Source organism: Leptodactylus fuscus, chromosome 5, assembly GCF_031893055.1.
Source record: "Leptodactylus fuscus isolate aLepFus1 chromosome 5, aLepFus1.hap2, whole genome shotgun sequence".
Lineage (NCBI taxonomy): Eukaryota > Metazoa > Chordata > Amphibia > Anura > Leptodactylidae > Leptodactylus > Leptodactylus fuscus.
Genome location: NC_134269.1, coordinates 94277984 through 94304810, shown reverse-complemented (window position 1 = coordinate 94304810; position 26827 = coordinate 94277984). Strand labels below are relative to the sequence as shown.

Here is a 26827-nt window from a genome sequence, read left to right as displayed (position 1 = left end):
CCCAGTGCCCCATCACAGTGTAAGGTGAACCTTCGATGACGGCTACCCATGTGCTTAAACCAGAGCAGTGATGGGGTGGGCAGGACCGCCTCTTGCACACAGCCTTTGCTTGTCTTCTATTTTTCTCCCAGCAGTACCATACACTAAAGGTGGAGGTACCAGTAAGAAAAATAAAGAAACACACGGGTTGTGTGCAACAGGTGGTCCTGTCTGCCCCGCATCACTTCTCTGTACAATATGAGCATTGAATGGTAAGGGGGGGGGGGGGGGGGCACTGTAAGGCACTATTATCGTTATAGGGCCCACTCACAGTGGATATCAAACCTATATGGGAGGCTATTACATTAATAGTGTCCCCTGCAGGTTATAGCATTATTTATGAGGGGCTCTATTTCCTTATGATTGCCTTCAAGTGAATATAAATGTAACCACGCCTGCCTGGCACAGCTACATTTACACAGTGACAGTGTTACTAACTTCCTTGAGGGTGATGTGGCCCTCGGCAAAAGAGAGTTTGACACTCCCAATCTAGACAACAGTATTTCATTTAAAAAAAAAAAAAAATGTGTTTATTGCATAATCTGGCAGAGAAACATAATATTAATTCCCAAATAATGGAAATGAATCTTTCTTATATACTTAATGTTTCAAATACTCAACATTTCACCAACAGTGTGGCTCAGTACAGTTTAGTGATATTCACACATACCGTGTTTCCCCGAAAATAAGACAGTGTCTTATATTAAATTTTGGTCTTAAAGATATGCTATGTCTTATTTTCAGGGGATGTCTTATTTTATTTTTGTGTGCTGCTGCCACCACTGCTGAGATGTGCTTGCTGCGCAAAAATTGTATGAAGAAAAACATTGCAGCCGGCTGAAGGCTGTCTGCAGTGCTCCGTGTGCGCAGATATGCTGGCTGCTGACGCCGCTGCGATACGTTGTATCCACTGTTCCTGCTGCTGTAGGATGAGCTGGGAGAGTGGACCCCCTGCCGCATACGATACTTACCGTAGTGTATGCACAGCGGGCATCTCCTAGCTCAACCTACAGCAGCAGGAACAGTGGATACAACGTATCGCAGCGGCGTTAGCAGTTGATATACATGTGCACACGGAACATTGCGCACAGTGTTCAGCTGGCTGCAATGTTTTTCTTCATACAATTTTTGCGCACAAAAATTATTATTATTGGGGATGTCTTACTTTCAGGGGGTGCCTTATATTAGCAGAGGTTTTGTTGAATTGCCTATGTCTTACTTTCAGGGGATGACTTATTTTCGGGGAAACAGGGTAGTATTGACTGTTTACTGAAATTTCTATATATCTAAATGAAGTTGTTTCTGTGGAATATGCATGGATTTCTGAAACACCTATTCCCATGGATATAATGGTGAATTTCAAAACTTTCTGCAAAAATCTGGCACAAGTGAATATACCTCAAAGAAAGGTTACAATGGACATGTACAGGACAGGTTATAGCTTTTATCAAGATGTTTCCAATGACTGACGGCAAACTGGGATCTATAAAATGATGAGCACTTGAAGGACAAAGTAGATTAGAAATGCATAGTGTTTTTTTTTTATTATACAGTGATTACTCAATACTTACAGAAGACCCCTTACTCTTACTGCCAGTATACCAATGTGTCTATTTTTGGCTTATGCATGCTACCAAGCATTAACAATCTAAGGCATATCTTAAAAAACATGAATGGCATAGTACCCAGTACCCAAGTGAAAGATTATTTGTCAGAAATACTGCAACTGGTGCAAACATTATTAAAAGGAGAAATGCTTAAAACGTTAAATCAGCAATTAAGATGTTTTTTTAAGTGTAGATTATGATCCCATATAGGGCTCACAATGTACATGTTCCCTACCAGTATGTCTTTGGAGTGTGGGAGGAAATCCACGCGAACACCGGGAGAACATACAAACTCCTTGCAGATGTTGTCTTTGGCGGGATTTGAACCCAGGACTCCAGTGCTGCAAGGCTGCAGTGCTAACCACTTAGCCACCATGCTGCCCCCAGCAATAGAGATGTTGTACATTAAATACTGGGTGATTATGACCTAAATCAAAATCGTGACCAATTGGACATTTTATCTCAATTATGATTAATGGCGATTATTTAGGTCACATCCCTTTTAAAACCACACCCCTTTTAAAGTACAAGTATATGTTGAGGGATTCATCTTGCGAGGTTTGCCCAGTGGCTTTGAGCAGACTGAATGTGCCTGAACTGAAACTGCTATCATATTCTGGGGTGTCTTCAGACCTCAGAGTCTAATTACTGGAAGCCCATGGGGATCAAACCTAGACAAAAGAGTTACTCTGCTCTCCTGAGCTCCACCATGATTCCTTGTTCTCTTCAGGCCTTCTACCTGATGTCTGGGACTGATGAAGCCTGTGTGTGGGCCCAATCACAGGCTTCAGCAATCCCTGATGTCAGTTAGAAGGCTGGAAGAGAAGAGTCGCACCAGAAGGTGAGAAACACTGTTTTGTTATGTTTGCTCACCTTTGCTGGGCCTCCGCTTATTATATAAGATCTAAAGACACCCTAGAATATAATAGAAGGTTCAGCTCGTTTTCGGTATAACCTTGCAAATATTGTAATATCTGATCCAATATAACCAACATGAACAAAATCACATTGGTTATTTGGTTACGGCTATTTTTCTACTAATTGCCCAGCCCTACACTGAAATACTAAGTAGATCAATCGTATTGAGATGAAGGGGGTACACCCATATTAATACTGAAGTAGGAAAATGCAAAACTCTCCAATAATAATAATAATAATAGAAATACAGTGTAAAAGTCTAAATTAATGACAAGTTAAAATATTATAGACTACAGCAGGGATATTTTGGCCCTCCTGGACCTTGTTCATGTTGCCACCAAAAGAGTTAAAGAGAGGGTGCTTATAGTAGATACTCCTTGGCACTACCCACACCTTCCTTCACTAGCCTGTCCCATGAACATGCAGTCCGATCTGCAGGCAGCATCTTATAGAGCAGGAGGAGCTGAGCCGATTGAGTCTAGATATATACAGTATATGTTTTTAGTATATCTTGTCATTTATTCATTCAGCAGACAAGACTGACATCTCAGCCTATTTCTGAATGCACAGTGAAAGGGGAGGCCATCATCACTTACTGGACTAATAAATGGCAGGCTATACTAAATGCTTTCCTACAAAATTATGTATGAATCTGCTCAACTACTTGTGCGACAATGTGGACAGGGTCGGCCAGGCCTTTTCAGTAACACTACATATATTATTTTTACTAATCGTTCATTTGGACTTTACATTATGAAATATTATTTTAATGGAAATATTGGTGGCATGCGCTACGATTTACTTCTACAGCACTGTGATCCCTGAGCCAGACATGTCCTGCGACCATTTTCTGCCCTTTGCTGTAATAAACACATGAATATGAAATATTAAACAAATGAATATGAAATTAATTGAATATGAAATATTTTAATGGAAATATTGGTGGAATGCGCTACAATTTACTTCTACAGTACTGTGATCCCTGAGCCAGACATGTCCACTGACCATTTTCTGCCCTCCGCTGTAATAAACACATCACCGCACACGTCGCTGCTTAATTACAAGTGCCTTTAATTCCCAACAGGCTTTGTGTACATCATTTCAGGGTACATAGTTGATCCATTGACCAAATTGTAAAACATACTAGAAAATAAAGGTCATCATTTTAACCAACTTTATGCTTTACTCTGCATTGCAGACACCTGCAACATGAGTGGTTACATGAAAAGGGAGACAATCTTTAAAAGCACACATGTTATTGCAGGAGGGGCTGTGCCCTAGGTCACAGTCTCTTAGACCCCCCGCTGCTATGTATAACTTTTATATATACTTTATTTATATAATTGTGTATGTCCACCTTGGGAAATAATACTGCTTGTCTTCGGAGTGTGACACTCGCACTACCCCCTCCATGATATAGTGGTTTTAGTGGTTTCCAGTGGGAGACAAGGAGGGAGGCTTCCAGCTACAGTAAACTTTTGTCCCTTCCTCCTGCAGAGTAGACTGGTTCCAAGTCTGAAGACAGGAAGAATCACTAGCTATCCTCCTCTCTTAGGGCGGACGGAAGGAACTTATACTGTTGTTGACGGATTTGGGCCAGTTTCTTACGTGCTTCTTCCAGCTCTCTTTCCTTTTTCAGCATTTCCTCTTGAGCTGCAATGATCTGTGAGGAATTTTGCCAAAAATGATTATATTTAATCTTAGGCTTTGCTATTCTGTCTATGACATGTTACCCACTATGTATTAAATAAACAATACATGGTAGATGTGATCAGTAGGGGTCGGACTCCCATCAATCTAGAATAACTTGTTACTACCACAATAACCCATTAAGGTTTCTGATAATAATAGCGCTATGAATAGTGCTCTAACTATAATGAGATGCATCAGGATTCCATCATTTTTGATAGCAAGGACAGTACTGAAGCAAACTAAACCTTAAAGGGGTTTTCTGAGACTTTTAAACGGATTTTCTTAGGATAGGTCAACAATTGATGATTCCACACTCAGGACTCCTGTGGGTTAGCTGTTTTTCATGGCAGTGGCTCTCCCTGAGTGTCACTTCCTCTTCACAGGCCATGCATGTGAGATCACATAATCGATCATATGACCAGATTGAAGCTCAGTTCCATTGAAGTGAATGGGTTGAGCTGAGACGCCAAGCACAGCTATTGCACAAATATATACAAAGCTGTGCTTATTAAGTACTGAAGAGGCTGAAGCACTCGCCCAAACACTGCAACCACTTTATACAGTTGATCAGCTGGAGCCCTGAGTGTCAGACCCCTGCCGATCTTTAATTGATGACCTATCCTAATAAGTCCAGAAACCTCCTTTAACCCATTTATGCCGGAGGTTATATATTGTTCAGTTCCATTAATGGAACTTAAGGCATAAATGGGTTAATGCTTAATAAATTCTGCCTATTGTAATGTATATGTTCACATTCTTGCCTAAGATCCAAGTCCACTGTAGACAGAATTGTGTCGTTTTTACTAACCTGTGCAATTCCACCTACAAATTTTGTCTTTACGACAACATCATCCTCTTCTGCTTTACTGAAGGCAGCTTTTTGGGCTGCCCTGACCAGGTTATCCGATGCTCGCTTCACAGCATTGCCGGCAGCCTGTACAGGAAAAGGTCAGGTACGGAAAGAATATAAAGTAGGAAAACAGGTAAACAATGAAGGCAACAGAAAGGAAAGTGCAGGTTAAAAGAAAAAAAAAAGAAAAAGGCTTAGCCAGTTTATCACAACCAAAAAATAAATCATGAAATGAATGTGCTTCCCCAATTCCATTGTGAGCTTTGCTGTATTTATAGCATTGATAATCTAATCATACTATTACATCTATTGTTAATAGAAGGATCCATGTTGTGTGTGACAATCAGGCCCAATCCAATGCAGATTTAAGCAAACTACCTGGAGTCTTCTCATGGCTTCCGAGTCTTGGTCAGCTTTCACCTTGCAGGCGACCAGAAGTTGGGCAGTGGATGCTGCTACTTGCTTGGCAGAGGAGATCAGTTTCTCCTCACTGGCGTGGCCTTGTACTGAGGCGTTAGCCGATTCACACAAGTTGCTTGTTGCCGCGGCCACCATCCTGGCCTAGAAGAAGTCAACAGTGGCCAAATGTCTAGCAAAAGGAAATCTTTGTCTGCAGTGTAGGACAGCTGCAGTCTATGCAACCTATACAATGTTAGTGGCGCTACATCCGCTACAGAATATTGTTTAATAGGTTATTCATGTTTAGTATCACAAAGCTTACAATCTAAATTGGAAGTTGGTTGGTTGGCAAGGACAGGAGGACTATCTTCTGCCCTTGCGTTTTTGTAATGCATGGTGACTTTTTTTTTTTTTTGGTTAGCTATGATGCTTGATGCATTGTTAGAAGGTACTTAGATTTCATGGTTGACAAGTGCAGGGAGTTGCACCAAACAGTGCTCCATACAGTTAATGGTGTTAAGATTAGAGGGAAAATGCAGTATCAGGGTGAAGACACAAGCAGAGTCTCTGGTCACACTACCAGCATTTTCATTTATTGACCATTGGCTGGTGCCAATAATCCATAAATATTAAAACTTTTGAAGGTGCTGCAAGTTTTTTCACCCTTACAATGATGCTGGTAAGTAGAAAAAATATTAAACATCAATGGTAGCTTATATGGAGTTTCATTAGTTTAAGGCATTTCAGGTAATATTCTATTGAAGCAAGTAAATATATATGTATTTCAGGAGAGCAACTCAAAGGGGAAGCAATGTTCTATGTGGCATTAAGCAATAGAGAGAGTATATGGATGAAAAAAACAATATACTTACAGCAGAAATTAGTCCCTGGGACCACTGCCCATCATCAGCTGCATTAGCAGCAATTGCGCCAACCTGCAACACAAAGAAAGAAATGAAATAATGTTGTTGAGTAATGACCATGGATGGAACTCTGTAAACCTTATTCCATGGGAGCACATAACCTAAGGACTCTTGCAGAAACCACAGCCGTGATCAGTGTGCTATCTGTGTACTTTATATTCATTTCTATGGGTCCATACACATCACATGACCGTGAATTACATGGTCAAGTGTGCAGGCCGAGAGTCCGGGCCACAAAATATAGAACTGGACCTATTCCTGTCCTGTTTTGTGGCCCTTGCTTCCGTGGCTCTGATTCATTTAATGAAAGGGGCCACAGAAGGATGGCCAGGGCACAGGCGGTACACGGGTGCATCCGTTTCTTCCTCGTGTGCCGCCCTTGTCTTTAATTCATGGATAGAAGCACACGGTCGTGTGCTAAAGGCCTAAAACTGTAACTTTTAGACAGTGCAAAGACCAAACAATCTTAAATTGCACCAGATTTTCTAAAGTGTCTATTGCTGTTTGAAAATCTGGCCTACTTGTAGACTATCTAGTCTTCCAAAGCATACTAATCCACACCCCTTTAACTACATGCTATAAGTATATAAACTGTTAAGTGTCAAATTACACCAGAATTCTAGTACATATTTATTAGTTTATCTGTCCACTAATAAAAAAAAAAAAATAAAAAAAAAAATTCTACTGCTCAAGATGTAGCAGTGACTTGTCTTGTTCCATTATGTGTAAGAGGTAGTTCCCATTCAGCTGATACTTTAAACAGAAGAACGGGTAGTTAAGAAGGCTATTATTTGGTTGACATGACTAGATCTTTGACATTTAGCACTATAGATCTCATCCTGCTCTACATTCTTCTCCAGCAATAACCTCTGATTAGAGATGAGCGAACAGTGTTCTATCGAACTCATGTTCGATCGGATATTAGGCTGTTCGGCATGTTTGAATCGAATCGAACACCGCGTGGTAAAGTGCGCCATTACTCGATTCCCCTCCCACCTTCCCTGGCGCCTTTTTTGCTCCAATAACAGCGCAGGGTAGGTGGGACAGGAACTACGACACCGGTGACGTTGAAAAAAGTAGGCAAAACCCATTGGCTGCCGAAAACATGTGACCTCTAATTTAAAAGAACAGCGACGCCCAGCTTCGCGTCATTCTGAGCTTGCAATTCACCGAGGACGGAGGTTTCCGTCCAGCTAGCTAGGGCTTAGATTCTGGGTAGGCAGGGACAGGCTAGGATAGGAAGGAGAAGACAACCAACAGCTCTTGTAAGAGCTAAATTCCAGGGAGAAGCTTGTCAGTGTAACGTGGCACTGACGGGCTCAATCGCCGCAACCCAGCTTTCCCAGGATCCTGAATGGAATACACTGTCAGTGTATTCCCGTATACCCGATATATACCCCGATACCCGTTCCAACGGTGTGCCCCCCCACCTTCACCCCAGAAATACCCTGCAAGTCCCCTAGCAATAGAATTGGGGCTATATACACCCACAATTTTTACTACTGGTATACAGTGCCATTGTCTGACTGGGAATTCAAAGAATATATTGGGAATACAAATACCCTCATTTCTTGCTACTGCCATATAGTGCCAGTGTCTGACTGGGAATTCAAAGAATATATTGGGGTTACGTGCACCCACAATTTTTACTACTGGTATACAGTGCCATTGTCTGACTGGGAATTCAAAGAATATATTGGGAATACAAATACCCTCATTTCTTGCTACTGCCATATAGTGCCAGTGTCTGACTGGGAATTCAAAGAATATATTGGGGTTACGTGCACCCACAATTTTTACTACTGGTATACAGTGCAATTGTCTGACTGGGAATTCAAAGAATATATTGGGAATACAAATACCCTCATTTCTTGCTACTGCCATATAGTGCCAGTGTCTGACTGGTAATTCAAAGAATATATTGGGGTTACGTGCACCCACAATTTTTACTACTGGTATACAGTGCCATTGTCTGACTGGGAATTCAAAGAATATATTGGGAATACAAATACCCTCATTTCTTGCTACTGCCATATAGTGCCAGTGTCTGACTGGGAATTCAAAGAATATATTGGGGTTACGTGCACCCACAATTTTTACTACTGGTATACAGTGCCATTGTCTGACTGGGAATTCAAAGAATATATTGGGAATACAAATACCCTCATTTCTTGCTACTGCCATATAGTGCCAGTGTCTGACTGGTAATTCAAAGAATATATTGGGGTTACGTGCACCCACAATTTTTACTACTGGTATACAGTGCCATTGTCTGACTGGGAATTCAAAGAATATATTGGGAATACAAATACCCTCATTTCTTGCTACTGCCATATAGTGCCAGTGTCTGACTGGGAATTCAAAGAATATATTGGGGTTACGTGCACCCACAATTTTTACTACTGGTATACAGTGCCATTGTCTGACTGGGAATTCAAAGAATATATTGGGAATACAAATACCCTCATTTCTTGCTACTGCCATATAGTGCCAGTGTCTGACTGGTAATTCAAAGAATATATTGGGGTTACGTGCACCCACAATTTTTACTACTGGTATACAGTGCCATTGTCTGACTGGGAATTCAAAGAATATATTGGGAATACAAATACCCTCATTTCTTGCTACTGCCATATAGTGCCAGTGTCTGACTGGGAATTCAAAGAATATATTGGGGTTACGTGCACCCACAATTTTTACTACTGGTATACAGTGCCATTGTCTGACTGGGAATTCAAAGAATATATTGGGAATACAAATACCCTCATTTCTTGCTACTGCCATATAGTGCCAGTGTCTGACTGGTAATTCAAAGAATATATTGGGGTTACGTGCACCCACAATTTTTACTACTGGTATACAGTGCCATTGTCTGACTGGGAATTCAAAGAATATATTGGGAATACAAATACCCTCATTTCTTGCTACTGCCATATAGTGCCAGTTTCTGACTGGGAATTCAAAGAATATATTGGGGTTACGTGCACCCACAATTTTTACTACTGGTATACAGTGCCATTGTCTGACTGGGAATTCAAAGAGTATATTGGGAATACAAATACCCTCATTTCTTGCTACTGCCATATAGTGCCAGTTTCTGACTGGTAATTCAAAGAATATATTGGGGTTACGTGCACCCACAATTTTTACTACTGGTATACAGTGCCATTGTCTGACTGGGAATTCAAAGAATATATTGGGGTTATAAATACCCTCATTTCTTGCTACTGCCATATAGTGCCAGTTTCTGACTGGTAATTCAAAGAATATATTGGGGTTACGTGCACCCACAATTTTTACTACTGGTATACAGTGCCATTGTCTGACTGGGAATTCAAAGAATATATTGGGGTTATAAATACCCTCATTTCTTGCTACTGCCATATAGTGCCAGTTTCTGACTGGTAATTCAAAGAATATATTGGGGTTACGTGCACCCACAATTTTTACTACTGGTATACAGTGCCATTGTCTGACTGGGAATTCAAAGAATATATTGGGAATACAAATACCCTCATTTCTTGCTACTGCCATATAGTGCCAGTGTCTGACTGGTAATTCAAAGAATATATTGGGGTTACGTGCACCCACAATTTTTACTACTGGTATACAGTGCCATTGTCTGACTGGGAATTCAAAGAATATATTGGGAATACAAATACCCTCATTTCTTGCTACTGCCATATAGTGCCAGTGTCTGACTGGGAATTCAAAGAATATATTGGGGTTACGTGCACCCACAATTTTTACTACTGGTATACAGTGCCATTGTCTGACTGGGAATTCAAAGAATATATTGGGAATACAAATACCCTCATTTCTTGCTACTGCCATATAGTGCCAGTGTCTGACTGGTAATTCAAAGAATATATTGGGGTTACGTGCACCCACAATTTTTACTACTGGTATACAGTGCCATTGTCTGACTGGGAATTCAAAGAATATATTGGGAATACAAATACCCTCATTTCTTGCTACTGCCATATAGTGCCAGTGTCTGACTGGTAATTCAAAGAATATATTGGGGTTACGTGCACCCACAATTTTTACTACTGGTATACAGTGCCATTGTCTGACTGGGAATTCAAAGAATATATTGGGAATACAAATACCCTCATTTCTTGCTACTGCCATATAGTGCCAGTGTCTGACTGGGAATTCAAAGAATATATTGGGGTTACGTGCACCCACAATTTTTACTACTGGTATACAGTGCCATTGTCTGACTGGGAATTCAAAGAATATATTGGGAATACAAATACCCTCATTTCTTGCTACTGCCATATAGTGCCAGTGTCTGACTGGTAATTCAAAGAATATATTGGGGTTACGTGCACCCACAATTTTTACTACTGGTATACAGTGCCAATTTCTAACTAGGAATTCAAAATGCGCAAGGCTCCCGGAAAGGGACGTGGACGAGGCCGTGGGCGAGGTCGGGGGAATGGTTCTGGGGAGCAAGGTAGCAGTGAAGCCACAGGGCGTCCCGTGCCTACTCCTGTGGGGCAGCAAGCATTGCGCCACTCCACAGTGCCAGGGTTGCTTGCCACATTAACTAAACTGCAGGGTACAAACCTTAGTAGGCCCGAGAACCAGGAACAGGTCTTGCAATGGCTGTCAGAGAACGCTTACAGCACATTGTCCAGCAGCCAGTCAGACTCTGCCTCCTCTCCTCCTATTACCCAACAGTCTTGTCTTCCTTCCTCCCAAAATTCCGAAGCTTTACAGAACAATAACCCAAACTGTCCCTGCTCCCCAGAGCTGTTCTCCGCTCCTTTCATTGTCCCTCAACCTGCCTCTCCACGTCACGATTCCACGAACCTAACAGAGGAGCATCTGTGTCCAGATGCTCAAACACTAGAGTCTCCTCCATCTCCGTTCGATTTGGTGGTGGATGACCAGCAACCCACCCTCATCGACGATGATGTGACGCAGTTGCCGTCAGGGCATCCAGTTGACTGGCGCATTGTGCGGGAGGAGGAGATGAGACAGGAGTTGGAAGAGGAAGTGGTGGATGATGAGGACACTGACCCGACCTGGACAGGGGGGATGTCAAGCGGGGAAAGTAGCGTGGATGTTGAGGCAGGTGCAGCACCAAAAAGGGTAGCTAGAGGCAGAGGCAGAGGTCAGCAGCTTAGGCGAAGCCAGGCCACACCCGGAATCTCCCAAGATGTTCCAGTTCGTACCCAGCCCCGAAAAACTCCCACCTCGAGGGCACGTTTCTCGAAGGTGTGGAGTTTTTTCAAGGAATGCGCCGAGGACAGATATAGTGTTGTCTGCACAATTTGCCTCTCGAAATTGATTAGGGGCTCTGAGAAGAGCAACCTGTCCACCACTTCAATGCGCCGTCATTTGGAATCCAAGCACTGGAATCAGTGGCAGGCAGCAACGGCAGGACAAAGGCCGCCTGCCGTTCACGCCACTGCCACTGCCTCTGCCTCTGCCACTGCCACTGCTGACTGTGCTGGCGATGCACTCCAGAGGACGAGCCAGGACACCACTTCATCTGCCTCCGCCACTTTGTTGACTTCTACCTCATCCTCCCCTGGTCCTGTCTTATCTCCTTCTCCTGCACCATCAAAGGCACCATCAGGCGTTTCTTTACAACAACCCACCATCTCTCAGACATTGGAGCGGCGGCAGAAATACACTGCTAACCACCCACACGCGCAAGCCTTGAACGCCAACATCGCTAAACTGCTGGCCCAGGAGATGTTGGCGTTCCGGCTTGTTGAAACTCCCGCCTTCCTGGACCTGATGGCAACTGCGGCACCTCGCTATGCCGTCCCTAGCCGTCACTACTTCTCCCGGTGTGCCGTCCCCGCCTTGCACCAGCACGTGTCACTCAACATCAGGCGGGCCCTTAGTTCCGCGCTTTGCACAAAGGTCCACTTGACCACCGACGCGTGGACAAGTGCATGCGGACAGGGACGCTACATTTCACTGACGGCACACTGGGTGAATGTAGTTGAGGCTGGGACTGCTTCCCAAACTGGCCCGGTGTACCTCGTCTCCCCGCCTAACATTCCTGGCAGGGACACGAGAAGAACACCCCCCTCCTCCTCCTCCTCTACCGCCTCCTCCTCCGCCACCGCCTCCTCCTCCGCCACCGCCTCCTCCTCCGCTGTTAGATTGACCCCAGCTACGAGTTGGAAACGTTGCAGCACTGGCGTTGGTAGACGTCAGCAGGCTGTGCTGAAGCTGATCAGCTTGGGGGACAGACAGCACACTGCCTCCGAGGTGAGGGATGCCCTCCTCGATGAGACGGCAATATGGTTTGAGCCGCTGCACCTGGGCCCAGGCATGGTCGTTTGTGATAACGGCCGGAACCTGGTAGCAGCTCTGGAGCTTGCCGGACTCCAACATGTTCCATGCCTGGCCCACGTCTTCAACCTAGTGGTGCAACGTTTCCTAAAGAGCTACCCCAATGTTCCAGAGCTACTGGTGAAAGTGCGGCGCATGTGCGCCCACTTTCGCAAGTCGACAGTAGCCGCTGCTAGCTTAAAATCTCTCCAGCAACGCCTGCATGTGCCACAACACCGGCTTTTGTGCGACGTCCCCACACGCTGGAACTCAACGTTTCAGATGTTGAATAGAGTGGTTGAGCAGCAGAGACCTTTGATGGAATACCAGCTACAAAACCCTAGGGTGCCACAAAGTCAGCTGCCTCAGTTTCACATCCATGAGTGGCCATGGATGAGAGACCTTTGTGACATCCTACGGGTCTTTGAGGAGTCCACAAGGAGGGTGAGCTCTGAGGATGCGATGGTGAGCCTTACAATCCCGCTCTTGTGTGTTCTGAGAGAATCCCTGATTGACATCAGGGATAACTCAGATCACACAGAGGAGTTAGGGATAGCATCCGATCCGTCACAGCTGGAGAGTAGGTCCACACATCTGTCCGCTTCACTGCGTTTAATGGAGGAGGAGGAGGAGGAAGAAGAGTTGTCCGATGATGTGATGGTGATACAGGAGGCTTCCGGGCAACTTCGAATCGTCCCATTGTTGCAGCGCGGATGGGTAGACATGGAGGATGAGGAGGAAATGGAGATTGAACTTTCCGGTGGGGCCAGAGGAGTCATGCCAACTAACACTGTGGCAGACATGGCTGAGTTCATGTTGGGGTGCTTTACAACCGACAAGCGTATTGTCAAAATCATGGAGGACAACCAGTACTGGATCTTTGCTATCCTTGACCCCCGGTATAAAAACAACATCTCGTCTTTTATTCCGGTAGAGGGGAGGGCCAATCGCATCAATGCTTGCCACAGGCAATTGGTGCAGAATATGATGGAGATGTTTCCAGCATGTGACAGTGGCGGCAGGGAGGGCAGTTCCTCCAGTAGGCAACCAAGTTCTCACCGGTCCACACAAACGAGGGGCACACTGTCTAAGGTCTGGGACACCTTGATGGCACCCCCTCGCCAAAGTGCCGCCACGGAGGGTCCTAGTGTCACCAGGCGTGAGAAGTATAGGCGCATGTTGCGGGAATACCTTTCCGACCACAGCCCTGTCCTCTCCGACCCCTCTGCGCCCTACACGTATTGGGTGTCGAAGTTGGACCTGTGGCTTGAACTTGCCCTATATGCCTTGGAGGTGCTGTCCTGTCCTGCCGCCAGCGTCCTATCTGAGAGGGTGTTCAGTGCAGCCGGTGGCATCATCACTGACAAGCGCACCCGTCTGTCAGCTGAGAGTGCCGACCGGCTCACTTTGATAAAAATGAACCACCACTGGATAGAGCCTTCATTTTTGTGCCCACCTGTGTAAAGCACCCCAACATGAAACTCCATGTCTGTACTCAACCTCTCCAATTCCTCCGCATCCTCATACTCATCCACCATAAGCGTTGCACAATTCTGCTAATACTAGGCTCCCTCCACCCTGATTTCCCCCAACTCTGCTGGTTAGAGGCTCCCTCCACCCTGATTTCCACCAACTCTGCTGGTTAGAGGCTCCCTCCACCCTGCTTTCCCACAACTCTGCTGGTTAGAGGCTCCTTCCACCATGAATTTGCCCAAACTGGGCTGTTTAGAGGCTCCCTCCACCATGAATTGGTCCAAACTGGGCTGGTTAGAGGCTCCCTCCACCATTAATTGGTCCAAACTGGGCTGGTTAGAGGCTCCCTCCACCATGAATTTGCCCAAACTGGGCTGTTTAGAGGCTCCCTCCACCATGAATTTGCCCAAACTGGGCTGTTTAGAGGCTCCCTCCACCATGAATTGGTCCAAACTGGGTTTTTTAGAGGCTCCCTCCACCATGAATTGGTCCAAACTGGGGTGGTTAGAGGCTCCCTCCACCATTAATTGGTCCAAACTGGGCTGGTTAGAGGCTCCCTCCACCATTAATTGGTCCAAACTGGGCTGGTTAGAGGCTCCCTCCACCATTAATTGGTCCAAACTGGGCTGGTTAGAGGCTCCCTCCACCATGAATTTGCCCAAACTGGGCTGTTTAGAGGCTCCCTCCACCATGAATTTGCCCAAACTGGGCTGGTTAGAGGCTCCCTCCACCATGAATTGGTCCAAACTGGGGTTTTTAGAGGCTCCCTCCACCATGAATTGGTCCAAACTTGGCTGTTTAGAGGCTCCCTCCACCATGAATTGGTCCAAACTGGGGTGGTTAGAGGCTCCCTCCACCATTAATTGGTCCAAACTGGGCTGGTTAGAGGCTCCCTCCACCATTAATTGGTCCAAACTGGGCTGGTTAGAGGCTCCCTCCACCATGAATTTGCCCAAACTGGGCTGTTTAGAGGCTCCCTCCACCATGAATTTGCCCAAACTGGGCTGGTTAGAGGCTCCCTCCACCATGAATTGGTCCAAACTGGGGGTTTTAGAGGCTCCCTCCACCATGAATTGGTCCAAACTGGGGTGGTTAGAGGCTCCCTCCACCATTAATTGGTCCAAACTGGGCTGGTTAGAGGCTCCCTCCACCATTAATTGGTCCAAACTGGGCTGGTTAGAGGCTCCCTCCACCATGAATTTGCCCAAACTGGGCTGTTTAGAGGCTCCCTCCACCATGAATTTGCCCAAACTGGGCTGGTTAGAGGCTCCCTCCACCATGAATTGGTCCAAACTGGGGTTTTTAGAGGCTCCCTCCACCATGAATTGGTCCAAACTGGGGTTTTTAGAGGCTCCCTCCACCATGAATTGGTCCAAACTGGGGTGGTTAGAGGCTCCCTCCACCATTAATTGGTCCAAACTGGGCTGGTTAGAGGCTCCCTCCACCATTAATTGGTCCAAACTGGGCTGGTTAGAGGCTCCCTCCACCATGAATTGGTCCAAACTGGGTTTTTTAGAGGCTCCCTCCACCATGAATTTGCCCAAACTGGGCTGGTTAGAGGCTCCCTCCACCATGAATTGGTCCAAACTGGGGTTTTTAGAGGCTCCCTCCACCATGAATTTGCCCAAACTCTGCTGGTTAGAGGCTCAATCCACCCTGATTTTCAAAACAAATGTTGGTGCCAACCTCAACTTACTACAAGGGCCAAATTCACTGCTGGTGACAAGCTCTCCTCACTGCAAGTGCCAAATACACATGTTTCAAGGTGTTTTCCTACTGTCAGAGAGGTGGTATTGAGTGTGTAAAGTGTGTAGTTGTTAGGCTGTGATGTTGGGGTAATAGAGGGTCTTTGGTGTGTTAGATGCCCCCAGACATGCTTCCCCTGCTGTCCCAGTGTCATTCCAGAGGTGTTGGCATCATTTCCTGGGGTGTCATAGTGGACTTGGTGACCCTCCAGACACGGATTTGGGTTTCCCCCTTAACGAGTATCTGTTCCCCATAGACTATAATGGGGTTCGAAACCCGTTCGAACACACGAACATTGAGCGGCTGTTCGAATCGAATTTCGAACCTCGAACATTTTAGTGTTCGCTCATCTCTACCTCTGATACCTCTGTACAGAGTCTTCTAATATGAATTCACAAGTCTTTCATCTCAAGGTACTATTTCACGTTAATGCCAACTCTAAATAGCATTTCACAGTTGCGGCCAGCCAGGGATTTCCCCGGTATTCAGTTCGACTAGTCATGTAACCATTCACTGGACACCATCCAGGAGAAGATAAAGCTGTGGGTTACCAAATACTAAGGAGGGATTAACCCACTTCAGCCTCATGAGTTCTAATGACAAGGTCAGGAGAGAAGCCATTTCTGCACCTTATCAAATCTCATATTGTCATTCTGCTCCTGCCAAGCACCAGTGATGATTTTACATTGGCAAAGACATGCGGCATGTACATCAACACACACAACTTGGCTTACACATTAGGAAGGAGGCAGAGAGTAAAAGAAATAACCACACTCTTGACATTGATCCTACTAAATGTAATAACCTTGTTGGATGGTAGGCAATATAGCATAAGCTATCATGGAGATCTCAGCAGTTGAGCCCTCATTGATTTAGCAATTTTCCTTTATCAAGTGGGCATCTAGTTTTAGTACCCAACATTGGCTAAGAACTGGCACCAATGGACAATGCAAGTCACTGTAGAGTGTAAGAGTCCACAAAGTGTGCATGCAAGACTTTGCTTGTTTATTTATGTATAATTAAAATTACATTTTTACTTTTATATCTTCATTTTAATGTTACATATATGCAATCTTGCTGCTAAAATGTAAGACATTAATGTAATAGTTTATTGTTGTCAATTAATATAATGAAGTATAAGAATAAGAGTCAATTCTAAATCAAAATCAATATTTTGTGTGACCACCCACTGGAAAATTCTTGAAAGTGATGATATGGTCCCTGCAGAACTCTGATCTTAACATGATTTATGCTAGGTTCACAGGTTTTTTGGATCTACTTGGGACCTGAAAAACATAAAGCTAACACGCTTAAAAAGTGGTTACCCGCAGAACTCATAGACTATAATGGGGTCTGCCAGGTTTTTCGCCTGAAAAATGCGAAGAGATAAGCCCTGCTTGCAGGATTATTCTCTCCGCAATTTATAGGCAGGTTTGGAGATGGAAACCATTGAACAAGCAATGAGTCCTAATGTGAACCAAGCCTTAGTCTGTCTTGGATTGCATGAAGACACTGAAGGATTTGAGCAAGTCTACACATTCAGATAATTCTCCAAGGTGTTCGGAAAAACCTACTTGCTGAGTTCTTGCAAAAACTGTGTACTTAGAAAAACTGATGCTTTTTGAAAAATAGTCACACCATATATTAATGCAATTTAAATTTCCATTTTGTTTATTCACTTAATAGTTACATTTTTGTCAATTATGTGTCCATGAAAATGTTTTTGTGTCAGCTTACTAAAATGGGCCAGATATATTATACCTTGCATGCCAATTAGCAAACAAATTAAAAATATTTAAAAGTATATCTAGTGTTAAAATTACTCAGTGGATTCATCATAATAAATGGATTCTGGACCCTCTAGCTTCATACATAACCTCAAAATAATTTGCAACATAAGGGAAGCATGGACAAAAAACCCCCAGAGAATACTTCTAATCTGTATATTTATCTAGAGACACAAACACACATATAGATATATATGAAAACGTATATCCAGTGCAAAGATAAAGAATATATATATATATATATATATATATATATATATATATATATATATATATATATATATCTTTATTTGCATTGGATATACCTTTACATATATAATCCGTATGAGGTACTATAATAGCACCACATGTTAAACGTGTGTGTCAATGTTTAAAGCAATAAGTATAATAAAATAGTATGTATACAGAGTATTTCTATGATCTTATTGATCCTTTATTTATATCCTTGTTGGCAGTTGTTATAACATAACTACAAAACTGACTTCCACTAACCCAATAAAACCAGACATTTTCCTTGGTGTAATACTTACACTATAGTGACTGATGAGATTACTGATACAATCAAATAAATTTAAATGAAAACCCCTATAGCATATCCATTCGCTCTCTTCATCTCTATTCTCTTGTGGAAGTGAACATATTATCAGCACCCTATGATGACTTACCTTGCCTTGTGCCACCAATTCCCTCTGTGCTGCTGAGGCAGACTTCACCAGTGCACTTGTGGCGGCTGCTATTGATTTTGCCGCCTCCAGGATCTGTTCTTCAAAGTCGAGGGTCTCATCTGCTTGCTAAAATACAAGAGAAGGGACATTAAAAAGAGGATAAGAAAATGTCTGATAGTGAATAGAATGGTGACCATCCTGCGGTAGCTCTCTAGAACCCAGCACAGCCCTGGAGCACACGCAGGACACTGTAGCAATATGTTTGATATATAGTTGAACGAATTAACAATCTAATATATCAAACATATCAGACAGAGACTGCAAGAGAGGGTTCTTGGACCGATTCCACTGACAGAAAGGGACATGGATGGGATGTGACTCTTGATCAGGAAAATCCTCTAATTCTGGGTTAATTTGACAACAGACACTGCTGTGGTTAATCCACATGTTTGTCAGTAACACTGAGCCCTACTTTCTATGTGCACAAACATCTGCAGAGGGCTCGGCATTCACTGTATAACAAGCATGTTATAACATTTACACTGGGCCTGGCGTATGAACGTAAAGGTACAAATGAGATGGCAGCGTTTACATGAAGACTTGGATTGCATAAAGTTATGAACTTCACATATAGCACTTACTCTTGGCTTGGCTCGTGGCTTGAGTTGTTCCAATTTTTTAGCCGCTGCCTCGATAGAAGCTGCAGCTCCAAGTAATTCTGTCTCAGCGATCACTGTCGGATCTTCAGGGTCAACCCATTCTGAACCTAGAATCACAATAAGATTGGAAAGGTGAAAGGGAACACTATTCTATATAATGTAATATATGTGAAAAGTGACAAGATATATTAAATAATACTTGTCCATAAGCAGAGTGGGCAGTTAAGAAAAATTTATAGAACTGCTATTCATTTTCTGTTATTATTAACAAAGGCTCTATAGAGAGTTTTCTAAAAAATACTATTGTTTTGAGTGGTCCTTTGCTTCAAACTTGCAGCAAAGAAATCTCATTACAAGAAGTGATATTGTTCATGATGCTCCTGGCCATTGTGGTAGAGCCTGATATACCCCATTAAAAGTCAATCTTGTGCCATGAATCCACGACTGTTAAGGATTCCCATTTTTGATAAATACAGCCAAGATGCAAACAAGCTTAAAGAGGTACTAAAGCAGAGAAACTATAAAGACATTTAAAAGGAGGTGTGAAGGATGTCACCTTGTGGCTGTAGCCATCTTACATTCCTTTCTCAGGGTGCGGCCCAGAGCTCACCCTCCTACAAGAAAATGCTTAGCTACTGGATAAGGCACAGAAAAAGTTACATCCTCTTTCTAGATACGTTACAACAAATTCTATTCATCACACCGTCTCTTTGTCTATGCAATGTATAACCACACCTACAATGTATTTAAACTTCACCCTTTCATTCACTGAACTCAGAATCCATTATTCACACCAGGTGTCTTAGTACTCTTAGCTAGCCAATATAACAATTAATTTATTTGAACTTCAATACGATGGTACTTAAAGCATAACTCCCATGTGAATGCAATCTGCTCTAACGCTTTTGCTTCTAAGTATCTCACATAGCCTGAGAAAGAGTTACTTTAATGTGTTAAGGGCATTATTTATTTTATTTTAATTTATTATGCCTACTTGTATAGCGCCACCATATTTTGCAACGCTTTACAGACATTAACAGTCACTATCTCATATAAGACTCACAATCAACATTCCCCATCATTAGCAGGAAACTGGAGTAACTGGAGGAGACCCACGCAAACACATGGAGAACATACAAACTCCTTGTAGATGTTGATGTTGTCCTTGGCAGGATTCGAACTCAGGACTCCATCGCTGCAAGGCTGCAGTGCTAACCACTGAGCCACTGTGTTGCCCTAGGAAATACCTCCATGCTATGTGCAAGTCAGTGACGTAATTAAATTCTTGTGGGCTCTGGTGCAAACTTTTGTCTGGGGCCCCCTACCAATTCCCATCAGCAAATTTTTGATAGTGATTTTTACCGATGCTGCAGCGGTGTTTCAGATACTTGAAAAGGATACAGTTTTAGTACCCAAAACTGCGCTATGATTATTATTATCATCAATAGTACAGTGAGTGAGCAGCACAGTGCTCAGCATGGAAACAATACTGAGAGATGCAAGCTGTGGGAAACAGCTGATCTGCAGGGTCCTAACCGTGTAAGATGTAAGAGATCAGTGGGTGTCCAACACCCAGGGTCCCTGATGATCAACTCTTTGAAGATACTGTGGTGCTTTTGCGAGCGCTGTGACCCCTTCACTATTTACATTGCACAGTAGCTGATTTATAATGACCATGCAATGTTATAGGCCGTTGTTTTCTAGCCTTGCTAGATAACAAATGGCATCTTATATGAATAGAAAAGGTGCCCCACACAAAAAAAATATGCTCCACAGTGACCCCACACAGTATTATATGCTCCACAGTGGCCCCCTAGAGCCGCTGTTATTATTATACTCCTGGGTCTCCTCAGTCTCCAGAGTATAATAAGTAGAGGCCCAGGGGAAGTGATTCAAAATAACTAACACTAATACTCGCCTTATCTCACCTTTCCTGGGCATCCTTGCTATGTCTGGCTCTTTTCAGCATCTTCTTTAGTCTTCTTCTGCCTGTGACTGAAGTAAACACACCCCAGGCATCACTGCTGGTGCCTGCAATTGGGCCTTAGCGGTCACAATGGGCGCGATGATGTCATTATGCCGTCAAAACACGTGACCACTGGGACCCAATTACAGGCCCCAGCAGTGAAATCTGGGAGGCAAGACCTCAGTCACAGGCTGAAAGAGTCCCAGAGAGGATGCCGGCAATTGTCAGCAGCCTAGGAGAGGTGAGTATAAGTATTTATTATTTTTACTCATCTCTCCTGGGCTGACATCGATTAGAAAGGGGCCCCATGCTGGCCCTTTCCATTAACAATTTGTATAGTGGTAGGGGAAGCTGCCTTTCCCCCTCTGTTATGGTGGTCTTGGGCCCAGGCCACTTGCAGCTGGCCGCAGACCTTGTACCCCTTCCATGCAGAGTCTCAGTCACACCCCCCGCAACTGCGATAACTACGCCACTATTTACAGTGCTCTCTTGGAATTTATAATACCTAGAGTTGTGAATTGAGCTGAAATTCTCAACTCTAAAATGGTACTATTGACTGGCTGTATCTGCGATTGTATAGAAGCTAAAACCACAGTTGAAAACATGGGAGAGTGGGAGCTCCCTGTATCCCTGTAGTGCTCTATCTTGGAATCTAAAGCAACTACACCTGCAATCCTAGTAACATTTTGAAGCTGAGAAAGCTTATCAGGATCACAGTTCTAGGTACTACAGATCCCATCATACAGCAATCTGAGATACTCCCAGAGTCCAGCTATCAACCCCACATTCACCATCAGAGGACTTATTTGCTCTCTAAATATCATCTATGGGGGGTCTTTTTTCAGTGTGATGATGAACACTTACTCAACTTATTACTCCTTGGTGCCCTAGTAGGTAATTTAATGAATCAAACAGACATTTACTAGTGTCTGATTGCGTTGTCTAAAAAGTCTCTCCAAACACTTGAAACACATAAACCATAAGAGGGGAAATAAAGCACATGTATTATTACCATCTTAGTTATGTAGGTCTAATGATATTGTTAGGGATTATAGTTATGGGTTAGGGTTATGGTTTGTATAGGGGAATAGAATTTAATTGCATTCAAAAATTGGTTGGTGCATTCCTGCAGTTTTCTGGCTATAGCAGTTGCTCATGATTTTTTTTTTTAATTTATGGTATTTCCTTAGGATAGACTATAAATATCTAATTGTGGGGGGCTGACAGGTGGGCACCACATGGATCAACTGTTCAGAGTGTCCAAGGAGAGGCCATAAATAAAACTCCTCTTGTCTTACAACAATTTGGAGAGTTAATTTTGTTTGCACAAGGGGTCTATTAACGTGCGAGTTTTAGTTGTATATTAGAATTTTTGTAAAATTTTTGCTTAGAATCACTCTTTACTGCAAAGTTGCATTATGGTGGTTGTGTGTAATCATTTTTAATAAGATTTTATCAGTCCAGCAAGATTAAGATCAAATATCTTTATTTAGGCGCTTATCAGTATATGGCAGCCTACATGTTTTGTGTGTTCATATTGCTTTTACTGATGGCTAATGACCCATGCACGGTTACTATATGCTGGACAGCCAAAAACCTGGAGAAATATATCCAGTGGTTGAACTGTTCCAATTTTTGTATATATTCATTAATCAGCTGTATTGTTATATATTGCACTGTATGATGAGATGTTTCGCAGCACTATAGCTGTGTGCAATGCATACTTTTAGCACATTTATAAATAATGGCCAAATAATGCATGGCTTCTGTTTTGGTGTTTGTATTAGTACAAACTCTTACTGATATTGGGAACTTTAACCCATTAATTTTTAATGTCTGCCTTCAAGCAGGATTTAGATGTGCAATTCCTATATTTTATAGATTACAACTTTCTCAAAATTTTCAATTTAAAAACAGATTTTTGACCTTTTATGACACTTCAAATTCTAGTGATTTCATGAAGACATGTGCATAGACGGACAGAGGCATTAATGGCCTGTAATACAGCGGAAAAGAAGGGGTTAAATAAGTATACATAATCATTTACAGATGTCCCTCACTGCAGAGAATTTTCTGACAGTTCTTGCTTCTTCCACTGTCTACAAGGGTGTCTGTAGAGGTCCTACCTTTCATAGTTTCTGTTGTCTGGATTAGTTCGGTCACTGCTGACGCAATACGTTTTGAGAAGGCTGAGAGTTGATGCTTCCCTTCTGGAGTGGGTTTCTGCAGAATCTAAATGTAGAAAAGCACCAGCTGAGTGATATACTATATTCACCTTCACTGTAGACCCACTTCATAAATAATGTACTCACAGCCAGCACATGCTCCAGCATCTCCAGGTATCCTAATGTACATTCTGTGCCGTATTTCAGTGCCCGCTCCCTTGTTTCCTCATTTATATCAGGGTGATAAACAGCTTGCTGCAAAAACAATGTTTTCTTGTAGCTGACACACCTTTAATCTTCATTCATTCTTAAGAATCTTAATTCTTCATTTTACAGATCTCCAGGTGTAAACAACTCACCTTGCAGGCCGTCAGCATTTCAGAGACCGCTTTACGGCTTAAGTTGGCGGTAGCAATGACATCTTCCTGTCTGCAAGAGTTTCCTGCTGCTACTGCTTTAGCTGTTGCTGCAGTAATTCCTTTGGTCATGCGGATCGATTCTTCTGGTGTTGTGTTTTTTTCAGGTGCGACTTTCGACTGAAAAACCTGGAAAGTATATCATTTGCATGAATGATCTTGATATAAGTGACATTGGCTGCTCCCAATGAATCCTGCCGTTCAGTGAATTCTAGAAATAAAGTATCTCACAGTCTATAGTAGCAGACAGCAGGCATACACCAAATAGATCTAACTTATTTCACGATGATAGAATCAGCAAATAGGATTTACTGGTGTATTAAAGAGGACCTTTCACCTCCTGGGGCACATGCGGTGTAATACACCGCTAGAAAGCAGACAGTGCACTGAATTCAGCACACTATCGGCTTTCCCATTCTGTGCCCCCAGTGAAGGGTTATCAGTGCCGTTACCGTAGCTATTCACTGTCAAAAGGCCATTTATTTTTTCTCTATGTAGATTGTGAGCCCAACATAGGGATCACAATGTACATTTTTCACTGGACGAGTACTATCAGGAGGGGAGGGAGGCGTTCACCACTCTCACAGTACACCGCAATAGACGCTACTGTGAGGAAGGGCGTTCCTGACTGACTGTCAGAAACGGCCTTCTGACAGTGAAGAGCTACGAAACCGGTACCGATAGATCTTCACCGGGGGCACAGAACGTGAAAGCCAATAGTGCGCTGAATTCAGTGTGCTGAATTCAGTGCACTGTCTGCTTTCTAGCGGTGTATTACACCACATGTGCCCCAGGAGGAGAAAGGTCCTCTTTAAGATTTTACAAGTCATATTTAAAGAGGTTTTCCAAAATTATATCAGTGATGTCTTTATCCTTAGGACAGCAATATCAGAATGTTGGGTGACTAACATGCAGAAACCACACCACTCAAATACTTGAATAGGCTACAGCCTATCCACTGCTTACAAAATTAAGTGGTGTACATTGTATAGCTGCTCTGAACATGACTGACCTGCACACAAGCGAAAGATGAATATGTGGTTCCTGAACACCCCTTTATTTACCCAGTGTCGCAATATTTGCTCTTAAAGCACACCTCCACTTAAAAACAACTTTATAAATTAATAGTGATTTGAATAGAAGAAACTTTGTAATGAATCCTAAAGAGATCCATTTTCTTCTTCACTATTAAGCTGTTGATCTCCTCATCTTCAATTTGGCAGTTTTGTTTACATAAGTTTGTCTCCGTATTCAGCCTCACACACAGAGCTCTATGGAGAGGGGAGGGGGAGAAGGAGCAGCAATTATTTAACTGTGTACTCTAGCAGCCTTTTCATCTCCCTCTCCTCTTCAAAGACTAATATGTAGAAAGTATCTCTGCCTGAAAAATGGATAAGAAAACATATTTCTTCAATAATATATATAAGAAACTTTTTGTATTAAGGTGTACAATTTATGCAAAGTTGTTTATAATGGGGCGTATACTTTAAAGTTTTGTTTATGGCTTGGGCTACAAGATGACAGTGACTACAACAGGTCAGATGACCAATGACTACAATGTAGTGCTGCTTTCATGGAAAGCAAAGAAAGTGAATGCCGTCTTGGTGCAATCTGCAAGTTACTGCAACATGACAGTCACAAAAAAAAAAAAATCAATCAAGTTTGTATTTCTTGTAACAGTCATGTCTCAGAAGCAACTTTCACATCACACTGTAACCAAATTCATTTCCATGACCTGCAATAAGGGCAGAAATAAATTATGTTTTCTTGCATGGCTTACTAAGAATGGATTGGTTTAAGATTCAACACTGTGCAAAAACATTTTAGTGCTTCTATTCGGTGTAAACAGCTGGTGTAAAGTTTAAAGAGGACCTTTCATTGTCCGGGGCACAGGCAGTTCTATATACTGCTGGAAAGCTGACAATGCGCTGAATTTAGCACACTGTCGGCTTTCCTGATCTGTACCTCAGGTAAAGCGCTATCGTTCCTGGTACCGTAGCGCTTTACAATCAGAAGGGCGTTCCTGACAATCTGTCAGGTAGGTCCTTGTCCACAGCAGCACCTATCGCACTATACAGTGAGAGCAGGGAGGAACACCGCCTCCTTCTGCTCACAGTGCTCATCCATAGATGAGTATTATCAGGAAGGGAGGCAGGCGTTCCTCCCCGCTTACACTGTGCAGCGCGATAGGCGCTGCTGTGCAGAAGGACGTTCCTGACTGACTGTCAGGAACGCTCTTCTGACTGTAAAGTGCTACGGTACCGGGACAGATAGCTCTTTACCCGGGGCACAGATCGGGAAAGCAGACAGTACGCTGAATTCAGCGCACTGTCGGCTTTCCAGCAGTATATAGAACTGCCTGTGACCTGGACCACAAAAGGTCCTCTTTAAGGGATTGTACCAACTTTTCAAGTTATCCCCTATCAATATTTATGATACCGGAGACTTAGGAGCAGATGTTAACCTACCATTACACAGTGTGAACTTAGATTTGTCACTGGATGATGCTGAATGATAAACACGGTGTACTTGTAGATGGTGTATTGTAATTTTAAACCATCTATTCGTTGGCTTACTTTCTGGCAAAATTGTGCCAACATACTGGAGCACATTGCTGCATCATAAACCATGCCTCTCTTCCCATAAGCCACAAGGCCTTGTTAGAGGAAATGAAAAATGGAGACTACAATAAATATGGCGTATAGCAGGTACACCAGCTTTTTGGTGGTGTACTTGGTTTAGTGAATCTCCCAAAATGTTTCCAGCAAAATCTGCACCTTATCTTGGCCTTAGGGTACTAATACACATTTGTACAATTATTAGAAATCTGCATGTGTAAACTACAAGCTGCATTCTCCTCACAGTAAGCTCTTGCTTGATGTGCTCAATTGTGGCCTCCAAAGCCCTTGTACCACGTGTAGCTTCATCTTCCACAGCTTTCACAGTCTTCAACAGGGAAGTAACATTGGTTACCATAACCTGGAAGAAGTACAAAGAGTGAATATAGACCTTCTAGACCACATACCCGCCTTAGCTGCATGCAGCTTTACTGTGATTTAGCAAGGTTATGCAATGGAGTAATTTCATACATTTGTTAACATTCTACATTACTTTGGCAAAAAAAATTAAAAATAAATAATATTTATATATATATATATATATATATATATATATATATATATATATATATATATAATATTTACACACACACATACATAC

The 26827-nt window shown here is 43.0% G+C and overlaps 1 protein-coding gene across 3 annotated transcripts in view; it reads right to left on the bottom strand.

The window, feature by feature from the left end:
- Nucleotides 1-3613: 3613 nt before the first annotated feature.
- The window catches only part of TLN2 (talin 2), a 169446-nt gene continuing 146232 nt past the window's right edge, over nucleotides 3614-26827 (bottom strand). For all 3 annotated transcript variants that reach the window (XM_075273793.1, XM_075273794.1, XM_075273795.1), the window contains 10 exons: nucleotides 26471-26587; nucleotides 23552-23737; nucleotides 23340-23447; nucleotides 23154-23259; nucleotides 19044-19168; nucleotides 18403-18528; nucleotides 6378-6440; nucleotides 5485-5667; nucleotides 5065-5190; nucleotides 3614-4227 (listed from right to left, as the gene is read on the bottom strand). In XM_075273793.1, the coding sequence (XP_075129894.1) occupies nucleotides 4099-4227; nucleotides 5065-5190; nucleotides 5485-5667; nucleotides 6378-6440; nucleotides 18403-18528; nucleotides 19044-19168; nucleotides 23154-23259; nucleotides 23340-23447; nucleotides 23552-23737; nucleotides 26471-26587 (1269 nt within the window). In that variant the 3' untranslated portion in view covers nucleotides 3614-4098. The remainder of the gene's footprint in view (nucleotides 4228-5064; nucleotides 5191-5484; nucleotides 5668-6377; nucleotides 6441-18402; nucleotides 18529-19043; nucleotides 19169-23153; nucleotides 23260-23339; nucleotides 23448-23551; nucleotides 23738-26470; nucleotides 26588-26827) is intronic.